The sequence below is a fragment of the Mizuhopecten yessoensis genome, unplaced genomic scaffold (genome assembly GCF_002113885.1).
Source record: "Mizuhopecten yessoensis strain PY_sf001 unplaced genomic scaffold, ASM211388v2 scaffold1579, whole genome shotgun sequence".
Taxonomy (NCBI): domain Eukaryota; kingdom Metazoa; phylum Mollusca; class Bivalvia; order Pectinida; family Pectinidae; genus Mizuhopecten; species Mizuhopecten yessoensis.
Window position 1 is genome coordinate 254811 of NW_018404117.1, and position 26795 is coordinate 281605.

Consider the following 26795-nt stretch of genomic DNA (forward strand, 5'->3'; position numbering starts at 1 on the left):
AAAACCAGGGCAGTGAGTGTCAAATCTCAGACCTTCTGAAAGCCTGTCAGAAAACCAGGGCAGTGAGTTTCAAATCTCAGAGTATCCATCAGAGCTGTTTTACTGTATGTATTACAGGAAATAATAGTCACTTCACTGCAGCCATACAAACATTTGAAGTCAGATAAGTGTGTACTAGCTCATTTTCAAAGAGTCATCAGGCCATTTTTTAACTGTTGTGGGCTTAATTTAGAACCAAACTTAAATAAGAACACCTCCTCATTGAACTAGTGTTGGACTATGGTGTTGGGTAACTGTTGGGTTATAGGGTGGGTAATTGTAGCGGTGATTTTTTGTTGGGTAATCTTGCAGTAGGAAATTGTTGTCCCATTGCATATTAGTCCAACAACAACCAACACCATTTTCCTACTACAAGATTACCCAACAAAAAATCACCGCTACACTAACCCACCCTATAACCCAACAGTCACCAAACACCATAGCCCAACACTAGTTCAACCAAACACCATAGCCCAACACTAGTTCAATGAGGAGGTGTCTGACAAAGTTTGACTCCAAACTTGAAAGCTCAACCTTTTACTGTATGATCTGAGTTCAGAGGTCAATTGTATTCTGTGTACTTATGTCATGCTTTCTAAGTTGATATAAATGGTTACCTTGGTAACAAGATCCAAAATTTGGTAACATTATAGGTAAATATGAAACTTACATGGCACAACATCTTGGTTGACATTCTTAAGAACATTTTCTGGAGTCATAGAAACCGAATAAGGAAATTCATCTTGATTCCGAACGATCGCCTGTAAAGACAAAAACAAACATTACCATTACTGATTATTGAAAACTAGGGATGATTGAATTTCTGATTATAGAAATATATAAAAAAAAAAAAAACATCTAAAAGGAATAAGTTAAATAAAATTGATGAGAAATTTCAAATTTCTTTGGGTTTATTTAATGACTTTGAGTGCGAAAGAACAAAAAAAGCAAATTGATAATGAATCTGTATTGTCATCGAAAATTAATCTAAAACCATTGCCATAAAGTGTTCAATCTTGGCGGCTAAATAATATCAAAACAGGCAATGTAATTAGATTTGACTGAGAGACGTGAACAGGATTTAAGTCTACAAAAAGGCTTTCAAATTCACAGAGCATCAATCTAATCACTCCTACGGATTGTTTCACCTACAGCAGTATTTCCTAAAAAATCCTTTACAAAAAAAAAAATGATAATAAGTTAATAGCAGTGTTTACACCAAACAATCGCAGACACAATTATTTTTAGATTGAACTAATTTTGTTTGCAATTTTAAACCAATATCCATGATTACTACACACTCTAGAGAAGTTACAAAAACTATTCTTTTTTTTCCCTTTTTCAATCTTTTATAATTTCATTGTTGCTGAAACCTTTTATTAATCAACAATTTCAAAATTAATTTTATAAAGATACTATGGAAGGAATTTCAACAGTTTTATTTTTCATAAATACTAGTGAAGAAGGAATAATGAAAAAAGGTAGATACAAAATTTGTGAAGAATGTCCCTTTCTTTGTGATCTGGACTTTTTATGTTTACAAATATGGAACAATAAAAATAAACTGACAAAGAAAAATGAAAGTTTCACTTTAAGGCTTAAAATTAGTTAAAGCTTTAGGTTTCAAGTCACATTAACTTGATGAAATATCAAGTGAATGTGACAGCTTGTAAATAACATTGTTTTACAAAGCATCTGCAGAAATATTTGAAAATAGAATGTTCCTGATTATATTCTGATATTAATCACTTGAGTACAAGAACAAGTTTCCATATAAGTTTTGGGAGCTTGAAGTCCACTAAAATCATCAGATGACAAATGAAGATTATAATTAAGGGTTCAACTTGACCTTGAACTTAAATGTGCACTGACCAAGAAGCTGCAGTTGAACGGTGTATAATCTGAAAGACTGAATGATCTCAAAGCCATTATGGACATCCTGGTAGGTTCAACTGTATACTTTGTTAATTGCAACTGTCATAAGAAAGTGTGTATATTAAATGTTAAGGTCAGGTTTTAATGGACTGGAGGCTGTATGCCTTACATACAGGTTTAATGGACTGGAGGCTGTATGGCTTACACACAGGTTTAATGGACTGGAGGCTGTATGTCTTACACACAGGTTTAATGGACTGGAGGCTATATGGCTTACATACAGGTTTTAATGGACCAGAGACTGTATGGCTTACACACAGGTTTAATGGAATGGAGGCTGTATGGCTTACATACAGGTTTAATGGACCAGAGACTGTATGGCTTTCACACAGGTTTAATGGACTGGTGAATATGGCTTACACACAGATTTTAATAGACTGAATACTATATGGCTTCACATAGGTTTTAATGGACTGGAGGCTATATGGTTTACATACAATTAACTATAAATACATCTCTGGGTTGCTGACCTTATGTTTCCTAACAAAAATAACAGTAAAGACATTGATCAGCTTTATAGTCAAATAAATGTTACAGCCTTTTTTCACTGTGAGCCTGTGATTCTGACTTCTGTAACCCATGGACAACACTTAATTTTGGACAAGCAGCCATTAGGCATGCATTGAAAATTAACACACCTGGTAAATAAATTTTGATATTATGCTATCTTAATCATGTCTCAAAAACAAAATTCCTTGTCATCAACTTATCGGTCATGAACAATAGCACTGCACCAATTAGTCGTCTAATAAACTCTCCGATCTAGACAGCACCAATCAAGACAGACCCAAACATTCAGATCACATGACGGATAAATCTTCAACACGGTAGGAGTTTGAGGCGCTGTTTCCACGTCCAATTAGCATATTCCAATGTCTTGTGACCTTCGAAACCCAATCACATTTAAATAATTTAGCCCCAAATCACTTTGCTCAGTGGGACGTCCATTGTGCTAATTACCTTGCAATGAGTAAAACAGCCAAACAGTGTGGCTTCAGATGAACATCTTGTTTATGTAGCCTAGCTATTGAAAGTTATGTACTTTCCATTGGTTTTAATTTGCTATTTCACTTCTCTCTAATAGGCAGGGAAAGATAAAGGTCCTGGTAAAAAGGCCATAGACCTATAAAGATATGGTTCACTGATGGAACTTTAAGTCCTTCAAGGTTCAAAGTCATAGTGATTCTAATGCAAATCCGGATAGAAACCATCTTTAGATATGGCAAAATCTGAAATTAAAAAGTCATGAAGCACCGACAAAGAGATAAATACAACAGCCATCAGTTCCAAGATTTTCCGGTTATTTTTCATCCTTCCGGAAATAACCGATGAAGGCCAATGGAGTAAGATTGTGACGTCACAGTATGATAATCTCTGAATGACGTTTCATGTCTGCTAGTATCAAAATTTATGTAATAGATTTTTTTCTATATGAGTTTTTATCTAAATAAACAAGTAATAAAACATGAGGGGATGTTTATGTATGGGTTGAAACACAATTGTCTTTGCTTCAAGGATACACTTCCGGTTTCCCCACTGGACGTCTACTTCCGGACGATAAAATTGAAGGTAAGGTGTAGAAAAGGGGATGCAACTCTGTTTAAGCACGCATGTGTTACCATTAAAGAGCTTTCGCTCGGGCGTCTTTTCGCCCGAGAGCTACGCTCTTATTATTCAAAGTGACAAAAAACAATAAAACCACCTTATTCAATATCTAGCATACAGATTTAAGGCTAAAAAGTATTTGAAACTAGCACCTCTAATTCTAAACAAGGAAAATAAAGAAATTTTAGCAAACTGACTCCTTTGGGCCCCATCCTACAGCCCTTAGGGGTAGGGCTGGCTCAAAATTTTCAAAGTATCAAACGGACAACTCAGGGTTATAATTCCAATCAAGTTATTAACATGTTATATTCAAAGTATCATTTGCCATTACAAACCATAATAAATTTTGCCCCCCCCCCCTTCCTTCCTTCCCAAAGGTTTCTGCAAAATTTTATTGAAATTGGTTCAGGGGTTTTGAAGAAGTCGAAAATGTAAATTGTTTACGGACGCACGCTGGACGCCGGACGCCGCCGGACAAAGGACGATCGCAATAGGTCACTTGAGACCTAAAACACTTAAATATGATCATGTTAGCAGAACTTTAACATAAAAATATCTTTCTATCTCAAAGTTTTAGAGTTTGGTGCTTGTAGAGGTCAAAGTCGGAATCAGAACACTTGACCCCTTGACCACATGACCACCTCTTGTCATAAAAAATCACTTCGATGATTTTGTAACTTCAAATTTCATTGGAACCATTTTGACAAAGTACATATAATGAACATGTACAATTTTCTTCTACAATTTGCCAACATCTCCTAAGATCTAAATTTTAAGCAGATGACAAAGGAACAATTGTAGCAGTAAAAAATTGAGATGCATGTTCGAAAAAAATCCTAACAGTTTATTTGACAAAGTTACTAAAACTCTTATGTGTTCTGATCAGGCATGACAGGTTGACATATGTTTGATCGAGACCTCTGAGATCTCTATATTCCCATCTACTGCCATCAGGAGTACAAACAATGCCATTTACCAGGATTCCCTGGACATTTTCGGTGATGGACTTGACAGAAACCCAACACAACCAAAAACAGGAAAGGTGCGTTTGTTTGGTAGAAGTATATAGTCTGTCATCACTCACGGCACATTAAAACTAATTCATTCTCTTAATGGAAAGTAGTGAGAAAATATATCATCTATATAATCTCAATCTAGCTTAACAACATCAGCAGAAATACGTTTCCTTTTGACATTACTAATTGCTGCCATTTCTCCAAAATGCTGAAAAGTTGTTGAAGCCTCTTGTTAGACAGAGAAACACAAATTGTTGACAACAGTCATACATGTTCGCCACTAAAATATCATCGTTACCGAATTCCATTGACCTTTCTGCACCAGTGAAATTCTATAAGTGTATTGATAATTTGATTTCATCGTCTCATTGGTGAGATTCTATTGGGCCTGGCATTAAGTTACTGGTATGTACCAGTTTTAGGAAATCCCTAGGGTATGTTGAAAATGCTGTGTGTCATGTTGAAAATCTGGTGACCAGGAATGGCAACGAAATTTTGAATGTCAGAAACAGACGACTCTGTCATCATAAAATGATAGGGACGTCAGCACAGGGAACTCAAGTACGAGAATTAACTCTAAACAATGAAAATAAAACAAAATTGACAATTGATGATGGTAATATTTAAGCCCATAAAACAAGTTTCTTTTTGACAATAATATCCCTTCTTTCGTTAAAATTTAATTTTGTGCGGTAACTGCACCACAATTGTTGATATAATTCCTGTTAGTGTTTACTTTTATTTTGTTTATCGCTTTGCCTACTGTTGTTAAAAAATTTTGATGGGTCTGACGCCACGTTACTGCAGAACTGTATTACAGTTTAACTGCGGGATTGAGCTAGACTTTAACTGTTGGTCTGTCACCTGGTTCACAAATCCCAAAAGCTCATGTCAGCATCACTGACTTCACAATGTGAGTTGATGTTGAATACTTGTTGGTAACACTGGCACTAACATGCACGATGGATTTACCAACAAGCAATCAGTCCTACAGCTGAAGTAAAAAGGTCTGTTATGCACAAAAACAATTCTACATACCATCAGTTTATAACATCTTTGATAAATTTGAGGTTACAGACTAATTGGCAGCTCTGAACAATGGAACACGGATGTTTAACCTGTCAATAAAATGTCAACAACCTATCATAACAGAGCCAAATCAAACATCAATGAACTCAAATAATGGCACCAAAACAAATGTCAATGACCTTGGAGAGCAGAGAAAAAATGTCAACAAGACACAACATGTCTGGAAATCCATTACATTGCCACCAGATAATGGGTAACATTAAAATCAGGGATCAATGTTATTGTCTTTGTCCACTTTCATATCAAACACAAAAACTGAAGTTGTTCACAAGGATTATTTATCCTCCTAGTGAAGCGAGATGTGCATGACCCCAAGTTTGGTGAAAATCAGTCGATGAATATTATATATCTATCTCCTTATAACCACCTTCCTGTATATATTTCATTATCTTATACTGAGATAAAAATCAATAATACCACATCAAAACATTGACACAGTTCTATAAACGGACGCAGTCCCATTAATATTTAGTGATATTCAAGTTTGTTGTCTCGAAGCTGCAAGTCATATTTTAAATCTCTTCATAAAAACTTCCATGAAACAAAACTCGCCACATAGAGTGGCTCTGAGGGGAGTTTAGTCAGCTTTACCACATAGACTGGCTCTGAGGGGAGTTTAGTCAGCTTTACCATATAGACTGGCTCTGACGGGAGTTTAGTCAGCTTTACCACATAGACTGGCTCTGAGGGGAGCTTAGTCAGCTTTACCACAATAGAAAAATGGCTCTGAGGGGAGTTTAGTCAGCTTTACCACATAGACTGGCTCTGATGGGAGTTTAGTCAGCTTTACCACATAGACTGGCTCTGAGGGGAGTTTAGTCAGCTTTAAGTAATTAATTGTACAAGATTTCTGATTAAATCTCTTCAGACAGATTTCATAAAATATCAAATTACTGTAGAAGTACTTATTTTATCAGACTTACATTTTTAAGTGTATAATTGAATTTCAACAGATTATCGCATTAAAGAAATAGTGTACTCAACATATATGCAATAAAAACATATATACAGGAACATCGATTGGTGCAATCCTAATTTAGTCCATGATCTAAAGTGCAATAAGTAGTTCTTTTGAATCGTCAGAAGAACTTTTTTCAGCATTTTAACAGATTTTCCTACATGTGACTCAATTTACATAAAAGTATATATAAAAAAACAAATCTGCAAACTTTGTAGCACAAGCAAACTATTTCCAAAATATCATGAATCAATATCCAAGTTTTGTCTTTAAATATTCGACCCCATAAAATGTTACTTTGAAGTAGGTCGAGGTCATTTGTGTCTAACATTGTCCCCATGAGTTATTATCATGACTCTTTGACTTAAGGTTCTTAAGAAGAAGTCATTTAAAAAAATACATAAAATGACAGGATGACGACAGTGACCAAAAAGTACTAAGTCACAGGCTAAAAATAACACAGATTTATTTATGCTTGTTAATAAAATATCCTGCAAGTTTTAAGAAAGTTGTATCTCACCCATTATCTATATCGGGCTGGCAATAAATTGATCCGGAAAAAGAGTAATGGAGTCATTCTCTTGTACTGGGTCAGACACTAAGCTTGCATGACAATTGGATATATAACTCAACCTTCAAAAGACCAAGTCACCTTCCTCGACACACAGGCATTCATTAATGCATTAATTACATCAAATATTTATCTGAATTTCCTTGTTTCTGCTGGGCCCAATGAGGATGGTATTGAAGACTGGCAGGCCAATCTATAATTAGAAACAACCGTGCGATTGCTGCCGTCTTGATCCATTAGGTATGAATTATAAAACAACTTTTCAGGAGTTGGAGCCACACACACACACATTTAATAGCAATGTGGGGCAGAAGGGGGGAAAATACCAAATTCATTCAACTCCTTAATTCTAAGGGGGGTAACAGGGCAAATTTTCACTAAGTAAAGATTCAATAATGGTGTTTTCTTCAACAATACAAGTCTGTGAGATGGAGTCAGGCGGTTGTTTAAATCAAGGGGATTATGAAATAAGGGCTCTCATGCAACTTGTATGATCCGTAGTTGTCCCCCTTTTCACAGTTATCAGCTCAAATGTACCTGGAAGTCAATATCATACTGTACTCATTTTCTTTTCACTTTATGTAATTAAACTACAGGAACGTAACTTTGATAGGCAAGTCTCAACTTTTAATGCACTTGTCAGCATAATTGACCTCACAATATAGAATGCCAAAATTCTGATTTTCCAACCAACAATGCAATCCACCAGCTAAAGTGAAGTGTCTACTGAGTTGTTAATGTTAATCATAAACCTGAAGATGATTGAACAAATTTTAAGGAAAATTTAAAAAATTGAAAAGAATAAGTTTATTTCATTTCTCAAAAAAAAATGAAAAAATTAATACAACAAAAAATCTTGTCTTTTTAAGACTTTGCGTCAACAAACTATAGCTGGATTATTGAGGTAGGGTTTCAGAAAATCTTCAAAGCAAAACCAGCAATCAAATATTTTGAATTTTATCTTTACAGATTGTGATACCGAAGGAGTGTTACTTCAGCATTAGTTAAGTCCTGGTATACGAATGTGTTACACATTAATGCAATGCCTTATCTAATTTATACCGTGTTCAATGAGTAGAATGTCTATAACCCCCAGCAGGAATACTGCAGAACAATACATGACATTAACACTCGACCCAACTCGCATCCTCCTCCATCAGCTTATGTTCGTTCACACAGATTATGCAGCAGGCAGACCCATTACTGTTCATACATATGTATAGATTGCATGTAGGTTACATACAGACAAACCTGCAGGAAGACAACAACGCCGGACGTCCATCAACAATGACGCACCTGCAGCCATTCTAAATTTCTCTCAGTTTGTCTTGTTTAAATTTATCCCAAGCTGTGCATGAAGCAGAAACATGATTCAAAGTTCAGAATCATTCAGCAATACCAAATGAAGCTTGCGGCTAAAACAACTTGACATTACAGAATTGTATATAGAGTTATATTGTATTACCTTGTACAGGATTACCCAGAATAACATGCAATAATACCATGTTAAGAATTACCCAGACTTCAACTCATACAATTATGTACAGGATTACCCAAAATAATACTGTAATATCATGCCCACGATTTAGCTAAGGAATGATATGCATCATTTTTTCTATATTTATGATTGCATGAAACACAGATCTGTTCAAACATCTTCCATGACACGCATGAATTTCAATTATAATTTGAATTGTGATGTCATGCCATAATTGGTGACCGATTTTTCAAATTGTGCAAAAAAAGACCCAAACAGTTTCAAACCAGAAACATTCACAAGTAATGTTCTTACTGTTATTGGATTAAATCAACATCTTTGGCTGGATGGTTTATCTTAGGACTGTACAAAGGTAATTGGTGGGTACATGATAATTGTCCTATGAACTGGTTCACCCCTAGATCAAATAGGAATCTTACCAAATCAAAGACTGGAAAAGTCCAGTATTGTGTAGTGGAAGCTGAATAGGCAGCATTCCATGAGCATAGAAATAGGTCACTGTTTGGCATCTTTTGGTCTTCACTTAAAACCAAACGTTACATTTATATGATACATAATTAAAAGATACAAGATTATGTAACATGCAAAAAACAATCATTATGTCAAATGAATAAATATGTATATTACTTCAGATTTACATGTTCATTCTTGCCAGGATCCTGTATATATACTATAGGTACCTTGTACAGAATAACGTAGACTTACTTACAGTCAAACCTGTATCAGGACACCACCCTTTGGTTCAAAAAGGGGTCTCTTTATACAGGTTAAATCAACAAAGAAATCCCTACTATGGAGAACATTGAAAGTGTGGTCTCTAATACAGGTGCCAGAATAAACAGGTTTGAAGCTTCACTTTTATAACCATTTACCTTTAAAAATTATTGATTTATCGCTATACAGTTCTATTTCTATACCATCAATAAAAATACAGAACTTGCAGATTGGGATCAAATTTACTGTACAGGATCAAATAGAATTCTCTAAAAAGGAAACGACGGTAAATATTTCATAGCTTTTCTAACCTTATGAAGTAACAAAGTTAAGCTTGGGTGGGTTCAATGTCAAAGTTATCAAGAATTCATAAGGAGAGTTGACAAGTGTTTTTTTTTTCTTTGCTAACCTTAATTCCAGTATAAGGTCTGGTTGACTGGAAGTGATCCCAGGGCAGTATACATATTTATACACAGCTATTCTGGGAGATCCTCAATTGAAGTAAAAAACACACATTTCTTTGATTATAAATTAATGAAACTGGAAAGAAAATTACAATTGTCAAGGTAAAATGTCCAGTTTCCATTGGAAACAGAGTCACCTTTGAAATGTGTCATTGTTTGTTGAATTAATTTAACTGTGGACTAAAATTAATTAAAGTTACGTTGCTATCCATAAAAATATCAAATGTCACCAAACTTAGTAATTAAGATGATCTGAACCGGAGTCACACCTAATGTCTGAAAATGAGAAATTGGTTCAAACGTATTGCAATATCGTAACTTAGGACTTAGATTTTAACTGCACTGTTATCTATCTTCTGTTAACAGGTTTGGTGCCAGCTCTTATGACTTATATTAGACTACACCTGATGAAATTTGGACTGTAATTTTACGTTCTTAAAGGTCCATAAAAATTGCTGAAGTTGTAGCCCTCATTTGAACATTTTTTCAAAAATAAAAATACATAGGTAGCTTTTTAATGGTTTTTAGTGTCAATGATATTTTAGGTAAAATTGTCTATTTCTGCTGGCATATTTATAATTGCATACTTATGAAGTACACAAATTGCAAAAAGTGCAAAACTATATATACAATGAAACCGTGTCTTATACCTGTCAAAGATATTCTACAGAATACTGAAAAGAGTTCAAAACCATCACATTCCAATTGATTGTGTTATTTGAAAAACAATAAATTAAATCAAATAAAAAATGACAATCCCAAGTACAAACTACCAAAATACTCCTCTAATCAAGCTAAGGTAAAGTTTCTCTCTTTAACGACATAGGTCGTTTCGTGTATCCCCTTATAAGGCCTAGCTGAATCAACTCTCCTTTAAAAACCAATCAAGCACTATCAATTTCTTATATATATATTTATTGTCACAAGGACTCATCATTTATCATATTACTTAATCAAACACTAAATAACACACTTTGATGATAATTATCTTTATCTAATCAGCAAGTCTCAATAATAAGGAGGAAAATGCTACTTCAGCTGATAAAAATTCACATCTTTCCCCTAGATTAGGATTTGGTGATCCTGGAGCAATCCTAGTGATAACCAATTAATTATCTCCAGACAGCTGTGTGGGTGCAGAGATATTTGTTTCTTACTAAAGAGGGTGTACTGACCTTTCAAACATTGACCATATAAAGCCAATTATACCAGCTGTTCCAAGTACAAATATCTGATATGGTCAACCCTCTCAGAGTTTATTGGGGTTTCAGCCATGTCCCTACTTTAAGTCGTACAAGACAAAGTTGACATACCGACAGATCTAGACCACATACAGTCAGAGAGACTACACACTGTCCTGAACATCTTATATTTATGGTTTCGCATATTTTGATGATTTTTTTTTTTTTTTCAAATTGATAAATCTGGTCATGTTGATGATATCAATGATGTCAGTTTCAGCCGATCCCTCTCAGACTTTGACATAAATCAAGCCCTATACCGCGACGTAAAACATGGCCGCTCTAATAGGCGTTTGTCTACACTGTTGGCGTAAGGTGACATGGATGACACCACATACACGTAAATCCATTCTGAAATGATTGACTTAGTTACACTGGCATGGTAATTTTGTAATATTTAGCAGTGATGTGACGGCCGTCTCAGATAAGAGCAACAACAAAGCATAAAATCAGCTAAGAGCAAAAACCGATTTAAGAGCAGACAAAATTGGCAAGCAGGAGTAACCGAATTATGCAGTATATGATATGGCGGGGAGGTTTATGAACAAAGGAAAAAAAGATGCGTTAGGAGTTGTGTGTTTTTAAGAGAGGCAATTATTTGACATTTAAAGCTACATCAGCATGAAGAATCATTACTAGATTGAAGCTCAATTTGCATCTCCTCATTATTTTATTATCCCCCAAAAAACAGATGTTTCAATAATTCAAAATGAGTGTTATCAAATTCAAACTTTTTTTTAAAAAAGTTGACAAAATATTAGGTTTGAAATACCTTTTTTTTATTTATAGTATACTGAAGCTACTGAATTCTACGTAGCAATCTAAAGATAATTTCGTCTGCTGAATTATAAAATTTTCTCTTAAGACTCTTTAAAACTTCCACCGAAAAGTATTTATTAGATGTTGCTGTAATAACAACAAGAGGCCCAGGGGCCTTAATAGCTCACCTGGTATTTTATTTTTCAATTTAAAACCTGCTGAGTACCATTCAGGTTTATCAAAGGAGTACAAGTAACAAAGTTGCATCTTCCATTTATAAATATTCAATTCCCTTTGCCCAAAGATTCTCTAAAACAAGTTTGGTTAGGTTAAAATCCCTTCAACGGTACAGAAGGAGAAGGATCTTTAATGTTTTCCTCTATTTCCCCTAATGGGCCCCACTAATCTGCCCCAAAGAAGGGGAATCCACACACCTCAGTTTAAACAAAATTGATTCTTTTCTCCCTAAGCATGCTTCAGACTGCATTTGGTTTAAATCCCTTCACTTGTATAGTAGGAGAAAAAAAATCCTCTATTTCCCCTATTGGGCCCCGCTCCTATGCCGCCAGAAGGCCCACACCCTCCGTTTATACAAACTTGAGTCTCCTTTGTCCAAAGATGCTCTAGGACAAATTTGGTCAAAATCCTTCAATTGGTTGAGGAGAAGATTTTTAAAGATTTACCTATTTTCCCCTATTTGGCCCCGTCCCTCTGCCCCCAGGGGGACCATACCCTCCGTTCATACAAAACTGAGAACCCTTTGGCCAATGATGCTCCAGACCAAATTTGGTCAAAATCCCTTCATCGGTACAAAAGGAGAAGGATATTTGATGTTTTCCTCTATTTCCCCTAATGGGCCCCACCCATCTGCCCTTAGAAGGAGGCCCACACACCTCAGTTTATACAAAATTGATTCTTTTGTCCCTAATCATGCTTCAGACTGCATTTGGTTAAAATCCCTTCACTTGTATAGCAGGAGAAAAAAAATCCTCTATTTCCCCTATTGGGCCCCGCCCCTCCGCCCCCAGAGGGGCCACACCCTCCGTTTATACAAACTTGAGTCTTCTTTGTCCAAAGATGCTCTAGGACAAATTTGGTCAAAATCCTTCAATTGGTTGAGAAGAAGAACATTTTTAAAGATTTACCTTTTTTCCCCTTATTTAGCCCCGCCCCTCTGCCCCGAGGGGGGGCTATACCGTCCGTTTATACAAAACTGAGAACCCTTTGGCCAATGATGCTCCTGACCAAGCTTCAGACTGCATTTGGTTTAAATCCCTTCACTTGTATAGTAGGAGAGAAAAAATCCTCTACTTCCCCTATTTGGCCCCGCCCCTCTGCCCCCAAAGAGGCCACACCCTCCGTTTATACAAACTTGAGTCTCCTTTGTCCAAAGATGCTCTAGGACAAATTTGGTCAAAATCCTTCTATTGGTTGAGAAGAAGAAGATTTTTAAAGATTTACCTATTTTCCCCCTATTTGGCCCCGCCCCTCTGCCCCCAGGGGGGTTATACCCTCCGTTTATACAAAACTGAGAACCCTTTGGCCAATGATGCTCCTGACCAAATTTGGTCAAAATCCTCTGAGCCATTCAGGACAAGTAGCATTTTAAAGGAAAAAGTTGACGGACGCTGGACGCCGGACGCCGAGGCTGCACCATGGGATAAGCTCACATGGCCCTTCGGGCCAGGTGAGCTAAAAAAGGCTGATCTAATTTTGTTGTTTAAATTAGATTATGGAATGGCTCCCTGTCTACAAAATTCAAATTCAAAACTAAAACACTACAGTTGAAGTAAATCCAGTGGGTTAAAATATCAGCTATTGCTCTGTAGGATTGATTTCTAGGATTTTACTACACAGACGTAAGTTATGGAATTTCCTTTGGATCGAAGCGCTTTCCAAGTCGAGCTTGCACGATCATTAAAGTTATATCTTGGCTTGTCTGACTCAAAACGATCACACCCCATCTAACTGATACAATGTATTCATGACTCTGTCAGACACAAAGCCTTCCATCTCACAAAATTTAAATAGAAAGTAAATTTTAATAGTTAAGCGAATGCAGGTTCTACTGCACAGAACCCAATGTTATCAGACAATACACCTATACCCTTATCTACAAAGCACCTCCAATTTTGTCTTATTGCATTTTTGCAGAAATTGTAAGTCTTCACACTCAGGATGAATATTTAAACCAGAAAAAAATATTGAATAAGAAAATGAAATTTTACTAATTACACTGAAAAGAGAAGGATTTCAAAACCATTTTGTGTTGCTGCAATCTAATAAGAAAACTTTTTTTTTTTTTTTTTTTTTTTAAAAAAAAAAAAAAAAAAATTTTTTTTTTTTTTTTTTTTTTTTAAACGCAATCAAAATTAATGCTGGAAGATGATCATTGCTAGATTAATTTGCATCTGAAAATCTATTTTCTTACATTACTGTATATTGAGATTAATGATAATGAATAATGTTCTACTGGTGACTTTATTCCCAAATGTTCTCAAACCAAGTTGAGTTTATCTTATGCGCTAGCTCAATTATTTCAAAATCCCAAATTTTATATCCTTCCAAGCAAATACTTACATACCTACGTAAAGTTGGCGGAACTGAACTCATCAATAGAAAGTACATCTGGCAAGGAAACTACAAAAGGATAGGGGACCCATTTTGAAGGGAAAAATTAAAACAAATTGAAATTATACTTGAGTGAGGGTAAACTTTACAACTGATTTCCAAAACCTGAGAGGCTGTGTTGGTAATATATCTTACATGAAGACTTCAGTTAGCACACCTTTTGAAAAACCTTTTTACAGAAGAATTATATTTTTTTAGACTTTACTGACGATTAGACTGTAATAAGTCCATGTCTTAAAACTGTACATATAATGACTAAAGGCTCAAACGATTTTTAACCGTTTTTTAAAATTCCAACAATCCTTTTTAATCTATTCTACACATTTAACCTCTTTGGTGTAGAGGAATTATGCTCTGCATCTGATAGCTAAGAAATCTGCATTTGCAAATTACTTTTTTTTTTTTTATCATTAAACATAAATATACATGATGCACTGATTTTATATACATATACAATATGAAAAATACCTAGGGTAGGTTTGTAAAACAATCAGACAATTGCAAATAGTAAATTTATGGTCTGAAACAAGTGCTCTAATAAATTAAAAAAATCTCCAATATCAGTATTGATTTAACAGTGACTACATAAGAAGAAACTATACCTCGATAACCTATCTTTTGAAGATCATTTCTTGTGAATTTTTTCCTTAAGAATCTTCATATTTCTGAAGACAATTTTACTTAAAGATTTGTTCTTTTCAGGAGTATCTTCTCTCATGATGTTTTTAGTGAGGAATAATTTTATGAGAATCCGTTTCATAGATATCTATTTGTGTATCCTTTGAATTTATTCATAGGATTCTGAGTTTCTTTCCTGAGAATATATTTCCTAAGAATTATTTCAGAGACTCTTAATTCCTCGGACTCTATTTCCAGGGAAATAAATGATCTCCTAGGACTCTATAATCTATATCCTGGGAATGTTATATCTAGGACTCTATTTCCTCAGTAAAATTTCCTGTAAATCTTTTCCCAAAGGATCAAGCTCCAAATAGTATTAGCAATCCTGTTAATTTCAATCTCGAAGGTCTTTTTCGTCAGAATCTTTTTCCATGGTGCTTTGACATATTTTCACAGGTGAGAAACACAAGTCGTAATATCAATATCAAATCCTCCAATAATATTGAATGTTCCATTTCTGAAAACAACAACCTGTTAACAACTTAGGGTACCCATGTACCACTACCAATAACTGTCACTACACACAGAAAACGGTCTCCTTCTGACATGATTATAGCTGTGATAAATCATGACCGAAAAGAAAACCATATCTTGCAGGACTTTAAAGAACAAGCCATTTGGATTGATATGTCTCGCCTGTGCCCCGCGGATTGATTTGTCTCGCCTGTGCCCCGCGGATTGATATGTCTCGCCTGTGACCCGCGGATTGATACGTCTTGCCTGTGCCCCGCGGATTGATACGTCTTGCCTGTGCCCCGCGGATTGATACGTCTTGCCTGTGCCCCGCGGATTGATACGTCATGCCCGAGCCCCGTGGATTGATATGTCTCGCCTGTGCCCCGCGGATTGGTACGTCTCGCCTGTGCCCCGCGGATTGATACGTCTCGCCTGTGCCCCGCGGATTGATCCGTCTTGCCTGTGCCCCGTGGATTGATATGTCTCGCCTGTGCCCCGCGGATTGATATGTCTCGCCTGTGCCCCGCAGATTGATATGTCTCACCTGTGCCCCGTGGATTGATACGTCTCGCCTGTGCCCGCTTGACCATCAATGCATATGTCAAGTTTGGTTGGTGTAGCACTTATAGTTTCAGAGAAACTAACTTAAACACAAAAACTTAATGTTGCTGCCGGAAAAGCATCACCTTAGTCTCGCTTCCCCTAATGGCGAGACAAAAACTAATAAAGATGAATTAAACAAGAAATCATCTACAACAGTATTCCGAGTATGAAAAATTCAGCGGGGCTTATAGACTGGATTCAAACCCCTGACCTCAGAATGTTAATACTATCCCTCTTTAACCAACTAAGCTACTTGGTCAAAGGAAGTGTTATACTCCACTGTGTTAGGTATATCTAAAAAGAAACTTAGGAAAGGTTACAGTATATATACGAAAAACCATAGTGGCATTCTCTAGCGCAGTAGGACATTAGGGTCCTTAAACATGTAAATGTGATATTACTGGTGGATTAGTCAATGGTTAAGTTAGGTGCTACTGTGGAAAAAAATAATGCCATTAGAATCACTGCCCCACCACAAAACAGAACACTAAATATATGCTTTCATTACATGCACTATAAGACACATACATATGTGGAGGTATTTAGCAAGTGGCATATGACCAGCAGTTAATGCCAGATAAGGTAGCTTCTGCAAAGTACTTGCATTGATTGTATTAATTTTGCATTTATGTATTGTCTTGTATGAGTGGCTTTAGTGATATTATGGTTACCAGATGTCAAAATTTGAGTGTGATTACACTCAAGTCTATGACACTTGGATATCAAAACAAAAGCAACATAATTAACAGAACAGCTAAATAAATTTCAAAAACCAGATGTCTAACGCAAACAGTAAAATGTGTAACAGCCAGCTAGAGTTTGAGCATCATTAACGCATTCACCCCTGAAGACATATTTGAACTCCTCCAATTCAACGGGTGGAATAGTTCATTATGAAATTTCAGGGGTGAATGAGTTAAGATTGGAAGACAAAATTGCAGTAGTATCAAGGTGACGCTACTGTAGCTTCTGTATGATGGAACAACAATAAACATGCTTTCCAAACATTTTATAATAACATCGAGGATGATATTAATGACCAATTTCTGGATGACAAAAGAACTTGTACACATGTAGGTATAATGCTGTTCTAATAATAGCAAATACATGTTAATGACTAATATTAAAATAAACACAGGACAGTAAAAAGAAAATCAATCTTGCCGTGATTTTTTACCGGTCAGAATTGGTATAATGTATTGGCTGTTGACACCAACAAGCTTTGTTTTAATTAATTAGGAACACTTTGTGTCATAGAAAGTTTGTTGTTGTCCATAGGAAGTAGGCCATCCTAATCAATTTCCTTCTCTATACATCAACTAATTTAGCAGTAATTTATACGGATGGGAGTTTTGGATGTGATAAGTGGAAGCACTGGTACAGTGTCATTAATCTGTATTGTAAAAAAATGTAATTATCAAATGGTCTTATAGCCCAATACCTCTATACCTTTTATCTACATATTTTAATCAGGTAGTACAGTCAGTTATACCCTACAATCTGTATATGTATAAGAATATCATTTACATTCAATACCAACCAATGTTATGTTGTTATAGGAATATTTCCAACACTCAGTACAACTTCCATAGCCTTAAACAACCTGAATCGTTAAAGAAATATTATTAACATTCATATCAACCTAAATAGCCTACAAAGCAATGCATCAAAATTTAAATTTTTACACAAACAATAAATTAGGTATCAAACCTTCAGGACTGACTGATCTATGTGTTAAGTATCAGCCTATATACTGTAAATTGTAATAGGCATATTTCTATCAAACACGCAGTTCAGCCTACATTTAGCCTACATGATGTATTGTAACATCCGGTACAACCATATATAGTGTATGTTCTACAGCTGACATTAACTGTTATTTGGATATTATAATCAACGCCCAGTGCAGCCTGTACATGTTCTGTAAACATACAACCCTTACTGGTTTAGACAATCAACGCCTACTTTGTAACAGCCTAAAGCGGATATTATACACTTATTGTCCTTGTTATAGCAATAGGGAAACATGAATCCTTGTTTCCCTGAGACTAATGTTGTATCCTTAATGTTGCACAGAAGGCAATTATAAAATCTGTAATTACAATTTTGAAATGAACCCTAAATTGGACTATAAGTTCAGCTATCATCAATATTAATTTGTGATGCATGGTTTCTTTTTAAATAATTTTCTTTACAAAACTCATGGACTAACTTGTGATGGTATATTTCTTGTCAGAACATCTTTCTACAAACTCATATGGATATGGAACTTTCTTACTGCTTCCATTATAGTTAATACAAAAATAATTATCATCTATTTCACCTCTATGTAACTTTAGTAAACTCTACCATGCATTGATCTGGATGAGTCCATTATGGTCCACAGTGGTGAAAGAGTTATTTCACAACATATTTAACCAAACTAGAAACAAATATCAAAATCAGATCCCAGGAATAAAAGAAAGAAAAAAAGGACAATTATACAAAGTAGATCGAGTGTTAATTAGATTTTACCTTCATTTAAATAATTGTAAGAAGATAAGAATGTGTCGATACTTACCCTGACTTCAATGTTGAGATATTTGTCAGACTTTTTCTGTTTCAACCTCTGCAAGAAGTTTTCGGCCATAATAGGGTCTCTCTTGACAGCTGTCACCGCTTTCTCCTCTCGATCTGAATTAGAAACATCAAAGCCAAATGCAGATCTGAGATTGTTGATACGTCGGTTCAATGCCACCAGTAATTGTTTCCCCATATTTCCTGCTTCACTCATCAAGCTTCAACATCAGCTTCACAATCCGAACGAAAATCGTAGGAAAATATTTCATTTGAATTTCAGAAATATCCTTTTAACTATAGTACATGAGGATTGTAATTTGTATGTGAGACACTGTTTACTGATGGCCACGGGAGGGCGATGTTTTGGATGTGCAGTGTGGACTCTCTCTGCACACCCATAGCTTAGTCACCATACTCGACAGATTTCCTATTTATGGAACGGTGAGGAAACCAAAATCTAACATTGTCACATGATTCTTGTGTGCTGTCGCCTTTTTTATCTCCTGGTTGTCCGTGTTAGCCCGGTGACACAGTCAGGAGATAGTACGCTAGTGTAGCACTAAGCGCATGTACCGTGTAACGGCACAATTACACGCTGACATCACAAATAACAATACCTATACTCTTCCAGTCGTGCGGGACTCTATTTCCGTCTTAAATTGTCGTGACAATTATAAATATCTACAGCTGTTACTACTCATGAAATAACTGAATTGCGACAATATATGACCCTTTGTCTCAGGATACACACAGTATCCGCTCTCTCTAATAATCCATAATTCTGTCTGAATCTCGACGAGGAGTGAAGACGCTACACTTTCTCCAGCTCATTTCCAATGGTTGACAGATGCATGCAATTAAAACATGTACAGATCAGCACATAGAATTATGAGATCTATGATAAAACTTATGTGTCTATCCGTCGGGGTGTACTGAACCCCTGATCTAATGGCAATGATTACTATACTGAGATGCCAGCCGTGTTACACCTGCAGGGAAAAGTCAACACGAATATAATTCTAAATTTCTGGTGCTGGCAATTGATTGCAGAGTGATTGTAGGTAATGTGGCGGTGTCAATGAGAGCATACCCAGCCTTGGGAAACTTTGAACTGAAATCCACACTGTGACAGAATCAGTGGATATAGGCCGATATTTGCCTAGTGGCAACCGGTATTGATGTTACGGTAACAATAGGCCATACATGAATATAAACATTGAAACAGGGACACTTATATATATACTCAGCCGACTTCCCCATCCGCTCCAGCGGCCAATTAATCATTCATGGTCGTTGGTAATAGTACTGGAACCACAGCGTGGCAGTTGGAAGTACAGAATTTCACCAGGTACAGACTTATTTGTCACACAACAGTCCGCACAGGTGTTAAAAGGAGGCTGACAGTTTTAAACATTTACGTTAGGTATTGTAATATTTACATTTGAAAGTTATTAGTATTGTAGGGATACTTGGGACTATATATGGGCAGATTCTCTATGGTCTATATACATTACAATCTAAAACAGTTGAAGTTTGGAGTAGATGATGATTTAGGTGACAATTGTAACAATTAAAACGTATTTTAGAAAGTATGACAATGATTAGACAGTATGTGAACAGAACACAGATTCTCTGTATTCTTGTGTTCTATATTGACATACAACTCCTATATTATTTTAACCTTATAGTATACTCTTGTAACAGGAAACAGTAGTGTGCTTCCATCAGTGATTAAACTTTAATTATTTTACAACAAAAGAGAAACAAGTTCTATCAACTTATCATCTTATCATCTTATCATTCTTGTTTGCCGGATGGGAGAGCGCCCTTAGGGACCTTTAAATTTGGGAGGAAACAGGAGTACCTGGAGAAAACCCATATGGTCAGGCAGGTGACCATCCAATGGGAAATCAAACCCAGGCCGTCGTGGTGAAATGCGAGTGTGCTTCCACTGCGCCACACGACCGTGCACCCAACGGGGATCAAACCTGTGTTCCCCTCTTTCCCAGTCGCTGTTCTATTAACTGAGCTAAATCTAAACGAAGACACACGTGATTCTATGAACAATAAGAACCTGCCTCACTCTTTAAATAGTAAACTGATGCATTAGACTTCTATATCATTTCATTCTCTAAAAGCTTCCAATTGTCTTTTATATTTTCGTACTCTCACAGCTAAAACATACCAACTATCCTTGCAGATTTTACATCCCCACAAACAGGATTTTTAATAAAGTATAGCTTTACTGATGAAACTCTTCACAGAAATAGATTTTGTTTCAATCTTTTGCTATTTTCAGCATCTCTGCACTTAAGTTCCACCCAGTGTATCCACACACCGATAAACGCATGTCGGATATCAACATATATTTCAATGTCCATATAAATGTATAAAAAGTGATTTGTATTATCGCGTAAGGTTGCCATGTCAACACGTATGTCGTCCCATGGAATCGTTCGGTGATGCTGTTCTGTCTGAATCATTTGTCACAGATAAAATTCTACCTATACCTGATGGGATCTGTCTGTAATCAGATTAAAAACGTGGAGAGTATCTATCAATCTCTGTTTCACCGACACTCCTATCTATATCATCAATCCCGTTTGTATACACGTCTACTTGATCCATTTGTTGATGCCAGAGTACAGTCTGTTTACAGAGGATAGAGTACAGTCTGTTTACAGAGAATAGAGTACAGTCTGTTTACAGAGAATAGAGTACAGTCTGTTTACAGAGAATAGAGTACAGTCTGTTTACAGAGAATAGAGTACAGTCTGTTTACAGAGAATAGAGTACAGTCTGTTTACAGAGAATAGAGTACAGTCTGTTTACAGAGAATAGAGTACAGTCTGTTTACAGAGAATAGAGTACAGTCTGTTTACAGAGAATAGAGTACAGTCTGTTTACAGAGAATAGAGTACAGTCTGTTTACAGAGAATAGAGTACAGTCTGTTTACAGAGAATAGAGTACAGTCTGTTTACAGAGAATAGAGTACAGTCTGTTTACAGAGAATAGAGTACAGTCTGTTTACAGAGAATAGAGTACAGTCTGTTTACAGAGAATAGAGTACAGTCTGTTTACAGAGAATAGAGTACAGTCTGTTTACAGAGAATAGAGTACAGTCTGTTTACAGAGAATAGAGTACAGTCTGTTTACAGAGAATAGAGTACAGTCTGTTTACAGAGAATAGAGTACAGTCTGTTTACAGAGAATAGAGTACAGTCTGTTTACAGAGAATAGAGTACAGTCTGTTTACAGAGAATAGAGTACAGTCTGTTTACAGAGAATAGAGTACAGTCTGTTTACAGAGAATAGAGTACAGTCTGTTTACAGAGAATAGAGTACAGTCTGTTTACAGAGAATAGAGTACAGTCTGTTTACAGAGAATAGAGTACAGTCTGTTTACAGAGAATAGAGTACAGTCTGTTTACAGAGAATAGAGTACAGTCTGTTTACAGAGAATAGAGTACAGTCTGTTTACAGAGAATAGAGTACAGTCTGTTTACAGAGAATAGAGTACAGTCTGTTTACAGAGAATAGAGTACAGTCTGTTTACAGAGAATAGAGTACAGTCTGTTTACAGAGAATAGAGTACAGTCTGTTTACAGAGAATAGAGTACAGTCTGTTTACAGAGAATAGAGTACAGTCTGTTTACAGAGAATAGAGTACAGTCTGTTTACAGAGAATAGAGTACAGTCTGTTTACAGAGAATAGAGTACAGTCTGTTTACAGAGAATAGAGTACAGTCTGTTTACAGAGAATAGAGTACAGTCTGTTTACAGAGAATAGAGTACAGTCTGTTTACAGAGAATAGAGTACAGTCTGTTTACAGAGAATAGAGTACAGTCTGTTTACAGAGAATAGAGTACAGTCTGTTTACAGAGAATAGAGTACAGTCTGTTTACAGAGAATAGAGTACAGTCTGTTTACAGAGAATAGAGTACAGTCTGTTTACAGAGAATAGAGTACAGTCTGTTTACAGAGAATAGAGTACAGTCTGTTTACAGAGAATAGAGTACAGTCTGTTTACAGAGAATAGAGTACAGTCTGTTTACAGAGAATAGAGTACAGTCTGTTTACAGAGAATAGAGTACAGTCTGTTTACAGAGAATAGAGTACAGTCTGTTTACAGAGAATAGAGTACAGTCTGTTTACAGAGAATAGAGTACAGTCTGTTTACAGAGAATAGAGTACAGTCTGTTTACAGAGAATAGAGTACAGTCTGTTTACAGAGAATAGAGTACAGTCTGTTTACAGAGAATAGAGTACAGTCTGTTTACAGAGAATAGAGTACAGTCTGTTTACAGAGAATAGAGTACAGTCTGTTTACAGAGAATAGAGTACAGTCTGTTTACAGAGAATAGAGTACAGTCTGTTTACAGAGAATAGAGTACAGTCTGTTTACAGAGAATAGAGTACAGTCTGTTTACAGAGAATAGAGTACAGTCTGTTTACAGAGAATAGAGTACAGTCTGTTTACAGAGAATAGAGTACAGTCTGTTTACAGAGAATAGAGTACAGTCTGTTTACAGAGAATAGAGTACAGTCTGTTTACAGAGAATAGAGTACAGTCTGTTTACAGAGAATAGAGTACAGTCTGTTTACAGAGAATAGAGTACAGTCTGTTTACAGAGAATAGAGTACAGTCTGTTTACAGAGAATAGAGTACAGTCTGTTTACAGAGAATAGAGTACAGTCTGTTTACAGAGAATAGAGTACAGTCTGTTTACAGAGAATAGAGTACAGTCTGTTTACAGAGAATAGAGTACAGTCTGTTTACAGAGAATAGAGTACAGTCTGTTTACAGAGAATAGAGTACAGTCTGTTTACAGAGAATAGAGTACAGTCTGTTTACAGAGAATAGAGTACAGTCTGTTTACAGAGAATAGAGTACAGTCTGTTTACAGAGAATAGAGTACAGTCTGTTTACAGAGAATAGAGTACAGTCTGTTTACAGAGAATAGAGTACAGTCTGTTTACAGAGAATAGAGTACAGTCTGTTTACAGAGAATAGAGTACAGTCTGTTTACAGAGAATAGAGTACAGTCTGTTTACAGAGAATAGAGTACAGTCTGTTTACAGAGAATAGAGTACAGTCTGTTTACAGAGAATAGAGTACAGTCTGTTTACAGAGAATAGAGTACAGTCTGTTTACAGAGAATAGAGTACAGTCTGTTTACAGAGAATAGAGTACAGTCTGTTTACAGAGAATAGAGTACAGTCTGTTTACAGAGAATAGAGTACAGTCTGTTTACAGAGAATAGAGTACAGTCTGTTTACAGAGAATAGAGTACAGTCTGTTTACAGAGAATAGAGTACAGTCTGTTTACAGAGAATAGAGTACAGTCTGTTTACAGAGAATAGAGTACAGTCTGTTTACAGAGAATAGAGTACAGTCTGTTTACAGAGAATAGAGTACAGTCTGTTTACAGAGAATAGAGTACAGTCTGTTTACAGAGAATAGAGTACAGTCTGTTTACAGAGAATAGAGTACAGTCTGTTTACAGAGAATAGAGTACAGTCTGTTTACAGAGAATAGAGTACAGTCTGTTTACAGAGAACAGAGTACAGTCTGTTTACAGAGGATAGAGTACAGTCTGTTTACAGAGAATAGAGTACAGTCTGTTTGAATAAAGGCTGTTTACAGAGAATAGAGTACAGTCTGTTTACAGAGAATAGAATACAGTCTGTTTGAATAAAGGCTGTTTATAGAGAATAGAGTACAGTCTGTTTACAGAGAACAGAGTACAGTCTGTTTACAGAGAATAGAATACAGTCTGTTTGAATAAAGGCTGTTTATAGAGAATAGAGTACAGTCTGTTTACAGAGAACAGAGTACAGTCTGTTTACAGAGAATAGAATACAGTCTGTTTGAATAAAGGCTGTTTATAGAGAATAGAGTACAGTCTGTTTACAGAGAACAGAGTACAGTCTGTTTACAGAGAATAGAATACAGTCTGTTTGAATAAAGGCTGTTTATAGAGAATAGAGTACAGTCTGTTTACAGAGAACAGAGTACAGTCTGTTTACAGAGAATAGAATAGTCTGTTTGAATAAAGGCTGTTTATAGAGAATAGAGTACAGTCTGTTTACAGAGAACAGAGTACAGTCTGTTTACAGAGAATAGAGTACAGTCTGTTTGAATAAAGGCTGTTTACAGAGAATAGAGTACAGTCTGTTTACAGAAAATAGAATACAGTCTGTTTACTTTCTATACACTTCTATAAAAAGGGGGAAAAAAAGGGAAAAAAAACATTATTCCTAAAACTATCAGCATTATTCCAATGATTTTGTAGTGAATTTAGTTATAATACCTGTGCTCATGATGGTAAAGACTCCAGTACCATTAAATGATGGAAATTAAAATGGCATAATTATAGCTTCCATATGATGGGCAACTGTTTTACTAAAACAATTAAGTGGCCCCTGAGGCTTGTGTTGTTCACCTGTTTCTAGTTGTTATCTGAACAAGACAAGATAACAACGATGTATTCATTAATGTTAGACCACATTGGCAATGGTTTTAGTAGGACTTCAGACTTCGTACAAATGTTTAATCCATTCACCCCTAAAGTCAAACTTGAACCTTACAAAATCAATGACTGAGCAAGTCCAGTTTAGATATGTAGGGGTGAATGAATTAGCCAATCAAGAGGCCAGATCATCAATCTTCAATACTGAATTGACTCCAAAATAACAACATTTTGTCTTTCAAATATTTCTACATTTCAGCCTAGCCTTCCAAGCCCAGTTAAGTTACATCCTCTATCTGAATAAGGTTGGATTCTCTTGGCCCATGAAAGTTCCACACCAAAGTTAGTCAAAATAATTTCAGCCTATCAGGATAAGTAGTCTTTATCATATAATTATGGCAGGCACCATGGTGCACACTTATATACAGACACCATACTATGGCATAACCCCAATCAGCCTGAAAGGTGAACTGAGGAGTTCCCACTGATACTGCCTATACCAAGCAGTTAAAAGTTTTCCCATGCTTAAACACATAACTTCAAAAGTTATAGATTTAAAGGTCTCCTAAACAGCAGCATCAAATATTTATACTCTAATCTAATCTCAGATTTTATTTTCAAACAAAAACATGATTTACTTTTTGATTTGACATTTTATTCAGCTTTAATAGCCTAATATGAGTTTTCCTTAAGATGTTCCATTAATAGAACATTACTGTGGAATTACCTGCAGCACCTATAGAGCTATCACAGGCCTGTACACGCCGACAATCTAAAGTGGCTGTTCATCTATAAAAGGCATATCTAAATTCATTTCACTAATGATGTTTGCTGTACAGTCAATAATTTTTACTTAATTTTGGTTTGTTGTGCTTTTAAAGACTGGTACAACACCAAGCCAAAAAAGACATTTACAGCCTACGTATATATAGTAAAACTTGATACATATGTGTACTAATATCATACACAAATTGTACACAGAAAGCAAATAGTCAAGCCCAAATTGGTTGCGTTGTATACAAAGTCCAAGATTTATGAGGTTCCTCTAGTGTCCAATCTAATGAGGTTCCTCTGTACATAGGAACCAAAGTATTCAAACTAATGAGGTTCCACTGTATACAGCAACCAAAGTGTCCTTACTAATGAAGTTAAACCAACAAGTCCAAACTAATGAGGTTCCACTATACACAGCAACCAAAGTGTCCAAACTAATGAGATTCCACTATACACAGCAACCAAAGTGTCCTTACTAATGAAGTTAAACCAAAGTGTCCAAACTAATGAGGTTCCACTATACACAGGAATCAAAGTGTCCTAACTAATGAGGTTAAACCAACATGTCCAAACTAATGAGGTTACACCATACACAGGAACCAAAATGTCCAAACTAATGAGGTTCCACTATACACAGGAACCAAAGTGTCCAAACTAATGAGGTTCCACTATGCACAGGAACAAAAGTGTCCAAACTAATGAGGTTCCACTACGCACAGGAACAAAA

The 26795-nt window shown here is 35.9% G+C and overlaps 1 protein-coding gene across 2 annotated transcripts in view; it reads right to left on the minus strand.

Annotated features, from left to right (window-relative positions):
- LOC110465330 (receptor-type tyrosine-protein phosphatase epsilon-like) overlaps nt 1–26795 on the minus strand; it is a 222920-nt gene that overhangs the window by 79772 nt on the left and 116353 nt on the right. For both annotated transcript variants that reach the window (XM_021521082.1, XM_021521073.1), the window contains exons 6-7: nt 18821–18933; nt 710–800 (exon numbers count right to left, since the gene is read on the minus strand). In XM_021521082.1, the coding sequence (XP_021376757.1) occupies nt 710–800; nt 18821–18933 (204 nt within the window). The remainder of the gene's footprint in view (nt 1–709; nt 801–18820; nt 18934–26795) is intronic.